Genomic DNA, 13,181 nt, shown 5'->3' with positions numbered 1-13,181 from the left:
AGGATTACAGGCATGAGCCATCAGCATCAGCCTGCCATTAGATTTTCTAAGTATTTCCATATTGGTATTCAATTGATGATGAAAACATAAAATTTTAGATTTTTAAATAATTTCACACTTACAAAAACCTTTACAAAATTAGTACAAGAATTCCTATATATTCTTCACTTAATTGTATAAATAACCACAATGATCACAATTGGGAAATTAGCATGGAGACAGCTCTGCAGTCTATAGCTCTAATTCCAATTCTGACAATTGTCTCACAACCGTGCCTTTTCTTGTGGTGGTCTGTCTGTCCACCTCTCGTGTGACCCCTTTCATTCTCACGCACGAGCTGCCTGACCAGCAGGTAGCAAGGCCGGAATGAGGGTCACGTGAAAGCCTCGAACCCATGTGTGAACGCGAAGATGCCCTTCCTCCCCCTTGACTCACTAAGAACAAAGGCGTGACACACGTGGGCTCCTTCCAGGATGCTTCAAGAGCTTCTTTCAAAGTTTTTAATCAGGGGAGAGGTTTATATAACAGTAATGGTGGCAGGAAGGGGAGGGATTAACTGCATACTAGTGATAGGCTGACAAGCTGCTCATCATGATGATGTCACAGAACTTCCTCTATGGGCGGAGACCATAGCCCCCCAAGCACCAGGGTTTCTGGGGTCTCTGGCGCCATTACGATATCACATGTGGCTGAGGCGGAAGGCGGGGCTGGTTTGCTATCTCTTCCAGTAGAACCCAGAAGGGAGTAAGAGGGGCTAGCAGCCAAGCAGCCCCCAGGTCTTAAAGGTATAGCCATCCCCTACATTTCTGATCTATGATCTAATCCAGGATCATGCATTGCACTTAGTTTCACATCCTTCTACAGTTCTTTTACCTGGAGTAGCTGGATCCACAGTTTGTATTTGGTTTTCTTGATAGTTTGGTAGAGCACTGGCTAATCATTTCCTAGAAAGATTCACATGTCAGTTTGTGTGCTGCTTTCTAGTGGTAGAGAGGTTGTGCGTTTTTGGAAAGGGTATCACAGAAATGATGTTGTATCCTTCTCAGTGCATGATACTAGGAGGTACATGAGTGTCTTAGCTCACTACTGATGAGCAAAGCATTTGGTCTTTCAGCTGAGACATCAGGCTAGTGTGTTTGTTTTGTTTGTTTTGTTTTTTGCCAGTCCTGGGGCTTGAACTCAGGGCCTGAGCACTGTCCCTGTCTTCTTTAGCTCAAGGCTAGCACTCTACCACTTAAGCCACAGCACCACTTCTGGCTTTTTCTATATATGTGGTGCTGAGAAATAGAACCCAGGGCTTCATGTATATGAGGCCAGCACTTTACCACTAGGCCATATTCCTAGCCTGGGCTAGTTTGTTTTGGATGATGATATTTTCATTCAGATATACTTAGTTCCTTTGATGACTAGGGATTGAATAATAGCAACATGCATTCAGTTTTTCTACCCTGTAAAGGAAGGACGCAATTAAACATGAAGCCTGTGAATTTAGTGGTAAGTGGACTTATTTGAGATCTAGTTGGGCAGACTAAATAGTCATGAATGATTAATGTGTAAGTGCTGTCATGTCAAAGTATGTGGTAACTTTTGCTGTGGATCATAGTAGTCCAAGAGATTTTCTGGGAAGGAGCCATCCAGATCACTAAAGAGCTCTAAAGGGACTATTGTGATTTAGTCTGTAGGCAAGAATGCCTATGAGTAGAGAGAATGGAGTTAGAGCTGAACAAAAAAAAATGAGGTGTGATGGGGCTGGGAATATGGCCTAGTGGTAAGAGTGCTTGCCTCGTATACATAATGCCATGGGTTCGATTCCTCAGCACCACATATATAGAAAATGGCCAGAAGCAGCGCTGTGGCTCAAGTGGCCGAGTGCTAGTTTTGAGCAAAAAGAAGCTAGGGACAGTTCTCAGGCCCTGAGTCCAAGGCACAGGACTGGCAAAAAAAAAAAAAAAAAAAAAAAAAAAGAAAAGAAAAAGTTTGGAATCTCATGCAAAATAGAAAACAAAATCATATTATGAAAACATACTTACATGTAATTCTGTAGCATTTTGATCCTGCCATTAGTATTTCCCAGTAGGCATTATGTTCCCTTGAAGGCAAAGGTGACATCACTTGTGACTCAGGCAGTACCTGATACCACTGTTATAATTAATTTGTTGAAATAAACTCAAAAGTGAGCAACATTCTGAACAAATTAGAGGATTTATTTATTTATTTATTTATTTATTTTTGGTCATGGAGCTTGAAGTCAGGGCCGGGGCACTGTCCCTGAGCCTCATTGTGTTCAAGACTAGTGTTCTACCATTTGAGCCACAGTGCCAGCTTTTTCTAAGTAGTTTAATGGAGATAAGTGTCTCACAGACTTTCCTGCTTGGGCTGGTTTTGAACCAGGATTCTCAGATGTCAACCTCCTGAGTAGCTAGGATTATAGATGTGAGCCATCAGTGTGAGGAATTATTCTTAAATCTCATTCTGTTGTGGTAGATGCACAATTAATATCATTAATAGGAAAGCTGGAGACGCCATCTTTTGCATTCAGCATCCCTTGGTCAAGTCAGAGGGGGTAGATGAGAAACAGGAGGCAGTGGAGCAGTAGTGAGGGAGAAGAGAGGGCACAAGGATGTGATGGAGATCGGACAGCATGTGGAGGAACAAGCAGTTAAGTCTTCTTGGAGGGACTGAAAGCAAGAAGCAACACAGTGGGAGCATTTTCCATAGTGTGAAGTTGGCCTTGCAGGAGGAAATGGGAGAAAATGGATGCAATGATTGCAAAGTTGGAAAGTACAAGCTGTTTTCTAGATGCCTTCAATGGGGTAAAAGAGAAGTGTGTGTGTGTGTGTGTGTGTGTGTGTGTGTGTGTGTGTGTGTGTGAGCTTACTCCCAGGGAGGGGTCAGGAGCATTGGAGGAGGGACAAAAAGAGTCCTGGGGTGGGGGCCCAGCAAAAGAACAGTTGGCAGGCACTCCAGGGGAAGTCGTAAGAAAGCTGCACAGATTTGTTTCCCAAGTGAAAGGGCTGGAGGCAGGCAATGGTCAAGAAGGTCAGCAGAAGGAAGGGGAAAGGAGATAGGCAAGGGTCACCTGATCAACAGCTTAGAGACACGAGACAGTCAGATGGATCCACTGTTGGGAGAGAAGCAGGAGAAGGAGGAGGGAAGAAACCTAAGTAGATGGATGGAGTCTCAGCATTGAAGTGCATCTTATCTAGGTCTGTGCCCTTGACCAGGGAATGATGCCTTGGATACCAAAAGGAAAGATGTGGCAGTCAGGGGAGTCTCAACTTGGAAGACCCAAGTTTGGCTTTGAACTTAAGTTTCTGCTGCCTTGATTATTTTGGGTTTAGAAAATATCTGGGCTCTGTTGAGGTCTCCCTGTCTGTACTGGGATGAAATGGAGGCATGTTTGCTCCCATTGCCCATTTCATACTAATTACTCCATGACAAAGGCCAAAAATCACTTAGCAGATTCCATTTTGGTGAGAAGCAAAATCCAGGCCTGGTTAGTACCTATCAGGTTAAAGAGGATCCATGTGGTTTCAAGTGCCACCAGCTTCTGAGGCTGACGCTTGAGGCTACTGGATTATTAGTGGTGGAGGACTTGCCAAGACCTCATGGTCATGTCTTTTTGAAAGCCATTCTGACCCCTTGGAATCACTGGGAGCCAGGGTTGGAGGCGAGGGTGTGCACGAAGCACAGTCCTTCAGCTGTGGGTCTCAGGGAAGGAAGTGAAGTCTTCTAAGGTTATAGGTCTTATAGCATAGATTTATATGTTTCTACTTGCATGAAGAGCACATGGATGACATCATAATGGTCCTTTCTAGGATTCAGTTTAGTTCCAAAGTCGAGAGAAACAATTTTTCTTTTCTTTTTGCAGTGCTGCCTAGGGCTGGAAAATCCAGCTGTGTTCTCTGTCCCTTGGGCCATTGAGCAGCTGACCCAACCAGCTCCTGGCTGATTTTGTGTTACTGACTTTCAAGGCCCCAGAGTGCCCAGCCTGGTTCTCAGCCCACAGCCGTAGCTTCATCTGTTTGGTTATTAGTGGATGGTTTTCTTCCTTTCTCTTTTCAGTTCATGTCATATTCGCCACCCCCATCCCATCCCCTTCAATTGTAATCTTTCTTTCTTAGGTAACTGTTCCCTTCTGTTGTTGTTTTTTTGTTTTATCTTTCATTGCCTTTTCCTCTACAGTCAACTCTCTGGCCTTGGAACTGTGCATCCTTCAAGCAAGCCATTTCCGAAGAAGGAGAAAAGAACCCAGGATAGACACCATCTCCTCCTCCTCCTCCTCTTCCTCTTCCTCTCCCCTTGCCTGGCCCCTCCTATGCGTGTGTTTCAGCCAACACCAGAGCCTGGATTGTGGTCAAGTCCTCCAGCACAACTCTGCTCAGATCAATGAAGCACAGGAATGGCCTAAGTTTGTGCAATAAGAAGATTTTTGGTTTTCTTTCTTTCTTCCTTTTTTTTTTTTTTTTTAATCCTTCGTTACATCTCCTTTCACTGTCTGTGACAAAGTAACCCAGGTCAGACTGGAATTTGCTCTACAATAGAAATAACTGAACATGAACAAACTGACAAAAAATTAAAGAAAAAAGAGTTAACTATTTTATTTATTTCAATATTTAAAAAAAGAGTGCTGACATTGCACACTATTTTTGTTTAAGTACCTTCTACTTCAAAAGCAATTTTGTGAAGACATGGAATCAAAAGAGTACTTACTGTAAAATAAAGCCTGCCTATGGACTCTAAGGAAAATCCTCCCCTAGCCCCCAACATTTTTAGTAAGAAAATAAAGATCAACTCTGCTCTCTCAGGCTTTTTCTTTTAAGAAAAAAAAAGCCGTTCATGTATGTGCTTTAGATATTTTTATTTCTGCCAGTTGGATGTGGTAAGTGAGGAGTGATCAATTTTTCTTTTCTTATTTTTTAAGTCTATTGAAAATGTTGGTGATGTCCAATGATTATGTGTTTAAGACTTGACTAAAATAAATTAGCTTCAAATCAGCGTTGTCTGCACCCCCACTTCTCCCCTAACCTCCACCCCAGGCAAGCCCTGTTGATCTGACCACAGAGGAGCAACAGCCTGTATCCTGGCCATGCTGTCTCGTGGGGCCTGGCTAGGAAAAGAATTCCTAACATCCAGTGATGGATTGCATTGCTGCAAGTTCAACAGGTTGGAACAGAGACAACTTTAAAATAATGTAATGAAGAAAATTAAAACAAACAAACAACAGCAAAAGTGAAGCATCATCTAAGATGTTTAACTATAGTTAGTTCAGTTAATCAACAACTCCTAAAAGGAGTTGACCTTTTGCTAAGTTGGCTTTGGGGACTTCAGATGCTAGAATTTTCCCCAAAGATCTAGGAAGTTGACCTGAGTGATGGAAACAAGTACAGTTGCTTGTAGGGCAGGAGGAGGAGGAGGCAAATGTTCCAACATGTCTTCTGTGGCCATGCTGGAAAGTGAACGTGAAACCCCATTAGATAGAATTTGGCATTATGTCTGTGCCCTTGGGCAAAGAGGTCAGATGACTGGCTGGGTCCCTGGGTTCTACCCACAGCCTTCCCACTGGGCTGTGGGTCTTTTACACATCAGTTCCCTGGAGCTTCACTCGTTGGTAAGCAGAGTCATGAATAAAATATATACTAATACTCCTAGATCTACATCTAGATCTTTGCTGGACATTCTTATCAGCAAAGGTCCTGGAGTCACAGTGTTACTGAGAATCTCTTTTGCCTTTGAAAGTAGAAGATATGGGCGGGCACAGACTTCCTGCCAGTCATGTCAGGTCTCAGTCCCTGGAGGGTAGCGGGGGAGGGGAAGACATCACCAAGAGTATTGTTGTGTCATTCTGTAGTCCCTTTTCTGTGACATTTTCTCACAGAAAATGGACCTTGTCAAAATGCTATTCATTGACCGTAAGAATCTCTGCTCAAACAACTCCCATCAAGTTACAATGTGTGTCCAATTGTGATAATGCTTTGCATCATGTAGGGTTTGTATGAAGTCTGTATGAAGTTTCTCTTAAATAAAAAGTCTGTTTCCAATGCTTCTATAGCATCTGTAAAATTTGCTTCACCAATCAACCTCATCCTCCAGCGGTGCCTTTCACATTGGCAGGTGGAAGGGACTCCTGAAGGAACCTGCCCACTTTCCTGCCCTAGATTTGTTTCATTTAGAAGCATAGTCTAGGACAGCGGTTGCCACTGGCATGGCTTCCAGATGGTGGCATGGAAAGTGAATAATGCCCCTGGGTTGGTGCCAACATGGGCTCTCTTGAGACCGGAGTTGTTGTCACTCATTCCCTCACCCACCATCACCATCACCATCACTATCACCATCATGGCCGAAAGGGATTTGTTGACATCCTAGTTGGCATATCTCCTCATCATTGCTTTCATACCTATGCCAAAGGCAGAAGTTTGCATGGTGATGAGAGATTTAGCATGTGCTTGGAGAAAGATGGGACAGTAACGTTTCCAATGCATACAAGGAACTGTTGAGGCAGCTTTCCGGCCTGTGCAGACGGCAGTTGGGCCCCTCTGGTAGTGTTTGGACACTCCTGTCTGATGGATCTTCTGGATGAACTAGAACAGGTCATCATGTCAGGCCAGGTCTGGCCCACTGAGCATTGTTAGGCCCCACTGGGCTGGGTAAAGATAGCATGTGACACTGTAATGTTGTTGCTAGTTGGTTCTGTCTGCTTTTGGAATGAGTGTCACATACAACTTTCCTTATGGACTTGATGAGTCTCTCAAGCTCGGAAAAGGAAGTTGTTTTTCCTTTCCATCCCAATCCCCCACTTTAGTTGTGGTAAAACATACAAAAGATAAAACTGATCACTTTAACTGCTTTTAAGCATATTGTTCTATGGTAAAAATAGATTTACATTGTTGTGCAAGCATCACCCCCTATCCATCGCTAGAACTTTTTTATTTTCCTCACCTGAAACTCTATACCTATAGCCATGAAACACTATGTCTCCATTCTCTTCTTCCCCAGCTTCTGGCAATCACCGCTCTTCTTTCTGTCCTTGTAAATCTGACTACTTTAGGTACCTCAGATGAGTAGAAACATACAGTATTTGTTCTTTTGTCATAGATTTATTTCATTTAGCATAACATCTTCAACATATCTCTATGTTGTAGCATGTGTCAAAATTTCCCTTTTCCTTAATGCTGGAGTATCATATGTATAAATCACATGTTTATCTTGGCATAAAAAGGAAGTTTATAGGTGTGAAACTCCCACTTCTTATAGGGAATCCAAATTTGACACATTAGACTCAAGTCAGAGGTTATCTAGGGGATTAAATTTGTTTTTGTTTGTTTGTTTTCTGGAGAGAGGTGATCACACTTGAAAATTTCCCTCTGAGAAAAGGCTACCTTGATACTGATGGGTGAACATTCTCTACCTAATGTATGCCTCTCCTTGAGACTAAGGCTTTTGCTATAGTATCTCAAGCTTACTTAATGTGGCTCACGAATTAACATGCAACTGTAGTAGCAATGCAAATCATCAATGATGGAAGAGACCTAGGATAATTAAATGCCTTTGATGGCTGACCATGAATGAGGGGCTACTTTTTTCAAATGTCTGCTGGTTGAGCCCATTGGCCAGGAATGCACATTATTTACATCTGTCCATAGTGACTAGCCAGGAAGGAGGTAGAACGGATAGAGGTGAGTCTGAGAATGAGAAGGGAAATGAAGACACTTTGCTTCCCCAACCTAGTAATGTGTGTTACTATAAAGGCTAGCACTGGGAAGTTTTCAGAGCATGTGTCTTCAGTGAGCAAAGCAGGACAGGTGGGGGGGGGGGTGGTAGAGAACAGCCATGAGGGATGACAGCACAGATTGACACAGATGATAGCCAAAGAGTAGCTGTGCTTGGAGTGAGACAGCTGCCACTCTGCTCAAGGGGTGCTACCCGAAGGGCTGTGATGCTAGGTCCTCCCAGGTCTCCCAGCTTTTGAAGAGAAGTCAAATATACCAAAGATGTTGGTAAGACCTCTCCATTTCTAAATTCTGGTTGTAAATTAAATACTCTTGTTCTGTTTTGTGTGGATTAATTCGATGTGGCCATATCCTAGACCTATTTTGATCCTAGACCTAGGTTAGAAGGCCCTGTCCAAAATCCTTCATAAAGTAGATCTTCATGTTAACTGGGGGGTACATCTAGTGGCATCCTGACTTAGAACAGTGAAGCAGTGGGATTGTGGTAGTGGGCTTGCCTGTGCTGGAGCTATCTTATTATCCAGCACATGTTAGGGACTGGGGATATGGTTCTAGGAGAGAACATTTCCTCTGCATGTACACTGGGTTCAGTGTTACACTGGGTTTAACCTAGAGTTTCATCTGGGTTAAGTCCCCTTTAAAACTCTTAAGCAGAATTCTGGGTTAGAGATCATGTTTCTTCTCACCTAAAGTTTTCAGTTGCCAATGACATCACATTCCTTCTACCTCCATGTGACTAGACAGGACTTGGAGTTTTATCCTATCCTCAAACCCAAATTCAAAACTTCCTTTGATTAAAAGTGTGTGTGTGTGTGTGAGAGAGAGGGGGGGGTGAGAAAGAGAGTTTCCTTCAGAACCTCTGTTACTTAAACTTGTCTTTAAAATATTGTGCATCTGATATGCATCTTATTCCAGATGATGCTTTTTAAAAGGGCTGAACCAGCTCTGAAGTATGCAAACACTACTCATTTGGGTCAAGGTTTTTTGTTTTCTTTTGTGGGGAAGGGGAGGAGGTTATTTTGAATAGCAATCCATTTTACTTATGATTTATTATGGGTATCTATTTATTTATTTATTATGGGTACCTTTCCTATTAAAAACTAGATAATAAATACCTTAGACTTTGTAAGTCAAGCATCTGTCACAGCTGTTCAGCTCTGGGATCGAAGCATTAAAAGCCTTCATATACAATGTGTATGTGGGTAAGTCAATGAAACTTTATTTACAAAAATTGGAGGCTTGGGGAAGGAGGTATATAGCTCAGTAGTAGAGTGCTTGCCTAGCATGCATGAGGCCCTGGGTTCAATCCCCAGTACCACAAATAAAACATGGAGGCTGTATTTGGCCTATGTAGCATGGTTTTGCTAGTCCCTGACTAAGAGCATGGTATAGTTCGGTTGGTGGTACTGTTGGTATTATTTAAAGGATTTCCTAAGCCTCAGGACTAAGAAGAATTTCATATCACTAGGGAAAGACTAGAATGCATTTCATCATTAGTATTGTAAGTTTTTCAAAAGTCTCTTACAATATTTCAGAGCTCAAAAGTCCTACCACGAGGTTTTGGAAAAACTCAGTGCTGAGCCCAGATCACAATAATGTTAACCAAAATTATATATGAGTAATGGCAGCCCTACATGTCAGTGACTCTCTGAGGATGTGAGGATGAGCACTATTCATTTCTAGCATCTTCGGGTTTATTTTTAGTATGAAAAATAGATACAGGAGTTGTTCTGTGTGAGATAAATGATTAAGGACCTTTAGTGGAGCCCAACTTGGGAGGTGTGGAGTTGCTACAGGTAAAAAGATGGTTTCTGAAGTCAGGCACAGGTGACTCACACCTGAATAGAAATCTTAATGGCTGAACATGGGTTGGTCATGGGTTGATGCCTGTTTCTGGGAGACCTGTGAGGTGGGATGGTAAGGAGACAGTGTCTTTCCACCACTTCTACAGGACAATCAAGTGTCTGAAGAGGATCAGTGACTTTTAGGATCTCAGGGCACCTTTTAAGGGCTTTTATATGTTTTCTGAGTTACTTCCAAGTTTCCTGAAAAAGGGGAGTTGGTTGGGATCATCATGTTAAATGTCTACTCCATTTTCTTCATGTTCCACCCTGTGCTGTCCTCTGAGGTTGTCCAGAAGTCAGTTTTCAGGCACAGACTAGGAGAAAGAAGATGAATCATCCTCACGTTTGATTTTACTTCAATGTGGTATGATCAGCACACATCCCTTGGTTGCATGATTCTCTCTCTCTCTCTCTCTCTCTCTCTCTCTCTCTCTCTCTCTCTCTCTCTCTCTCTCTCTTCTCTCTCTCTCTCTCTCTGCCAGTCCTGGGGCTTGAACTCGGGGCCTGAGCCACAGCGCCTCATGCATGCTAGGCAAGCAGTCTACCACTAAGCCACATTCTCAGTCTGGTCTTTCTTTATACTAGAGTAGAAAATACATTGCCCAGAGGTGTTGATAGCGATCATCAGTAATTGGGCACTGACATGATTGTTCTAGTGTCACTGCCTGGCAAGGCATGATTATTGAGGAGATAGATCCAGAAGCCTGGTAGAACTCAACCCAAGGAATACTGTGTTATTTTTAAGGTTAAGCTGGGAATAACATGAAAGGAGCAGGAAGTTATTCTTCAGCCATATTTGATTGTGAGCACTACCATGTCAAATGAGCTGAAAAACACTGTGGGGAACCCTCCCCATTCCCACAAAAGTACAGAAAACAGTGTTAGTAATACATTTAATATGGGGTGAACAATGATCCCTTAAAAGAAAGCATTCAAATTTGGGGTTCACTTGGGAGAGTTAGGGATCTTTTTTTATTAGTTACTATGTGTATTGTTGGAGAAAAGACAGAAGCAGAGTTTGGCTTCTAGAAAGGGCAAGAGAAGCAAGTTGTGGCTTAGCACTGACAGACAAAGTTCAAATATTTTAGACTCATGATGAGCTGGTAGAGGCTCATCAGCATCCACGTATTTCTCCTATGTGGAATTATATGCATGCACTAGATGTCCTCTTGGGATCTTGTCTAGCTCTGTAATGCTTTGAATTGAGACAGGAACCTGAAGGAGTTGGTTTCTTACAACCACCAGCAAATGAGGAGACCTAGACAATATTAGTTCCAAGAACATGTATTGTGGTCACTAATGAACACTGCATTTCTAGGTGTGCTCTACTCATACTGAAGTGATGTCCCATAATCTCCATTGTTTTGTTGTGTGACATACCAGCTGGAGAGTGAATGCAGTGTCCAGAGACATTTTTTCCTCCAGAGAAACGTCATGTATGTGAAGAAGGAACAGTGAGAAGCAGCTGAGAATGACAGGAAAGCTAAGAGGCCACCAGGTGAAATGGTCCTGCCAGAAACCACACCTTACTCCCCTCCACCTCTCATCTCATTGGATTCCACCTCACCCTTGCCTTGGGGGGCAGATCATGAGATCTGGATATGAGTCTCAACTCAATCCTGGTTGAGTAATCTTACTAATATTCATGGTTGTCTACTAGCTGCTCCCCAACTTTGGGAGGGAGAAAGACCTTTTTTGGAAGCAAGTTAATGATGTATGTGGAATTCTGCTTGGGAAAAGATGTGGTCAGCATTCTTTCTAAGTCACTTACATCATGTGAAAGAGTGTTACTATGTATATAAAATTTTGCTCCTTGTTGGTTTAATGAGTAGTAAGGATTGTGCTGTGATCAGTGTGTGATCTTTCGGAAGCTGGGAACTGGGAGAAGTGGTGTGAGAGAGTGGAGGATGAATTGTTAACATGCATATTGGTGCTGGAACTTTGCTTGTCTGGGCTGTGGGTTCAGAGATGTTGGTAGTTTACAGTTTTCAAAAAAGGGTCTTTAGTTAAAATAGACATTTACCTTTATAAAAATCAACCTATATCCATAACTGAACACATAGATCAATATCTTTTTCCCACATGATGTTACTTTATGTAATAATCTTCACATTACTAGTTTACTTTGTGCTACTGATCAATCAATGTATCGAATGCCTTCTATGTTGTAATACTCTGCTGGGTTTTGAAGGACATGAAAGAAAAGCAAAGAGAAATGGGGGCAAACTTTGGGGGTTGTTTTCTATTCCAAGTCTGGGTTTTCAATACATGATAGCTTGTTAAAGCTGTACACTAGCCCTTTGGGCTTATGGTTACCATTCTTCTACATAAATGGAAATTGAGTCTCTGACATTGAGGGTACACAGTAGTAGGGACAGCTAGTAAGTTGTGATTTTTTTTTTTCCAATCGAGGATTTTCTGGTTCTAGAAGACTCTCCAGTTGGTAAAATATCATTTCTGTTTTTGAGAAGAGATGGGTGCCTGGCATATCATCCAAGACAAGACTAAGGGCCAAGTTGGTTGCAAAATGTGGGTGTTAGGCTCAGTAGGGACAGTTACCTGTGCAGGCTGAGACTGTGACCAAGTGTCCAAAGAAAGGTGAATGGAGTCGAGGTGGACAGATGAAGGCAGGCCAATGAAAGCAATAGGAGGGAATCGCTGAGCAAAATCCCTGAGATGTGAGCAAGCATATTAGGTTTGGAAAGCAGAGAGGAGCCTGCCTGGAGTGGAAGGCAGAGCCTGGCTGTGGTGAAGAGTCATGAGCATACGGCTAAGCATCCATGTTATGGCAAGGACTAATCCACCACAGAATCAGGGCAGTGGGAATTGGGGAGCCCACCATGAGTTTGAGAACAGCGTGGATGTATGTTTAGGTGGGGTATCTGAGGATGACTGAACTGGGTGTGGCAGGCAGTTTGGGAACATCTCCTTTCCCCCAACTGGCTGTCTCTATCCTGCTGTGGCCAGGGGATTCTAGCCCACATGGAGGACAAGCAGAGATTCATATTTTTGTACATTACTTGGAGCAGAACCCCAGAGTCTCCCATCTCCCACGTGACCCTTGTTCAAGTGATGAAATGCTCATTTCTCTGAGCATCAGATTTGGTGGTGGTTAATGATTCCATGGGCATTTCCCACCAACTGTGGTTCTGGAAACTGTACAACTGCAATCACAATAGCTCCCAATGTAGAATGTACGTGGGAGGAGAACAGGTTAATCAGAGAAGTGGATTGGCCAGCTGACCTCAGAAAGCTTCGTATCTGAGAGGTGTGTTTCAGTTTGGATTTAAAATCTACAATAGTTCTCTTACTCAAGCTAGAAAAAAGAAATTCTTTAGGCTGTTGAGTCACTAAGTGTTAAATGAAAAGAGAAGCCACCGGGCTTGGATGATGGCTGTGGCTTTGTTTAGTTGTAAAAGTTCCATGTGGCCTCATTACCTTAGATACCTAAGATAACACTTTACCTGTTTGAAGCATTGAGAAATCTTGAACGTGCAACCGGAGTCCTCCCACTCATTTCTATCACCTGCGCTCTCTTCATTTCATGTTGCAAATGGATTCCCTGCCTGGCTCTGAGGCTCGAAGAGGTGCAGTCATGTGTGAGGAA

General features: G+C 42.8%; 1 protein-coding gene across 2 annotated transcripts in view; it reads left to right on the top strand.

Moving 5' to 3' along the window:
• Dpf3 (double PHD fingers 3) overlaps positions 1 to 13,181 on the top strand; it is a 242,640-nt gene that overhangs the window by 192,913 nt on the left and 36,546 nt on the right. The window contains exon 9 of one of the 2 annotated variants that reach the window (XM_048362473.1): positions 4,186 to 4,802. The exons of the other annotated variant lie outside the window; for it this stretch is intronic. Within the exon in view, the coding sequence (XP_048218430.1) occupies positions 4,186 to 4,424 (239 nt within the window). The 3' untranslated portion in view covers positions 4,425 to 4,802. Of the gene's footprint in view, positions 1 to 4,185; positions 4,803 to 13,181 lie in introns of those variants that run through there. 2 annotated transcript variants of the gene reach the window in all.

This window comes from Perognathus longimembris, chromosome 14 (genome assembly GCF_023159225.1).
Source record: "Perognathus longimembris pacificus isolate PPM17 chromosome 14, ASM2315922v1, whole genome shotgun sequence".
In the NCBI taxonomy this organism is placed as follows: domain Eukaryota; kingdom Metazoa; phylum Chordata; class Mammalia; order Rodentia; family Heteromyidae; genus Perognathus; species Perognathus longimembris.
Note: the sequence above shows the minus strand (reverse complement) of the source record. Positions and strands in the feature narration are given on the sequence as shown.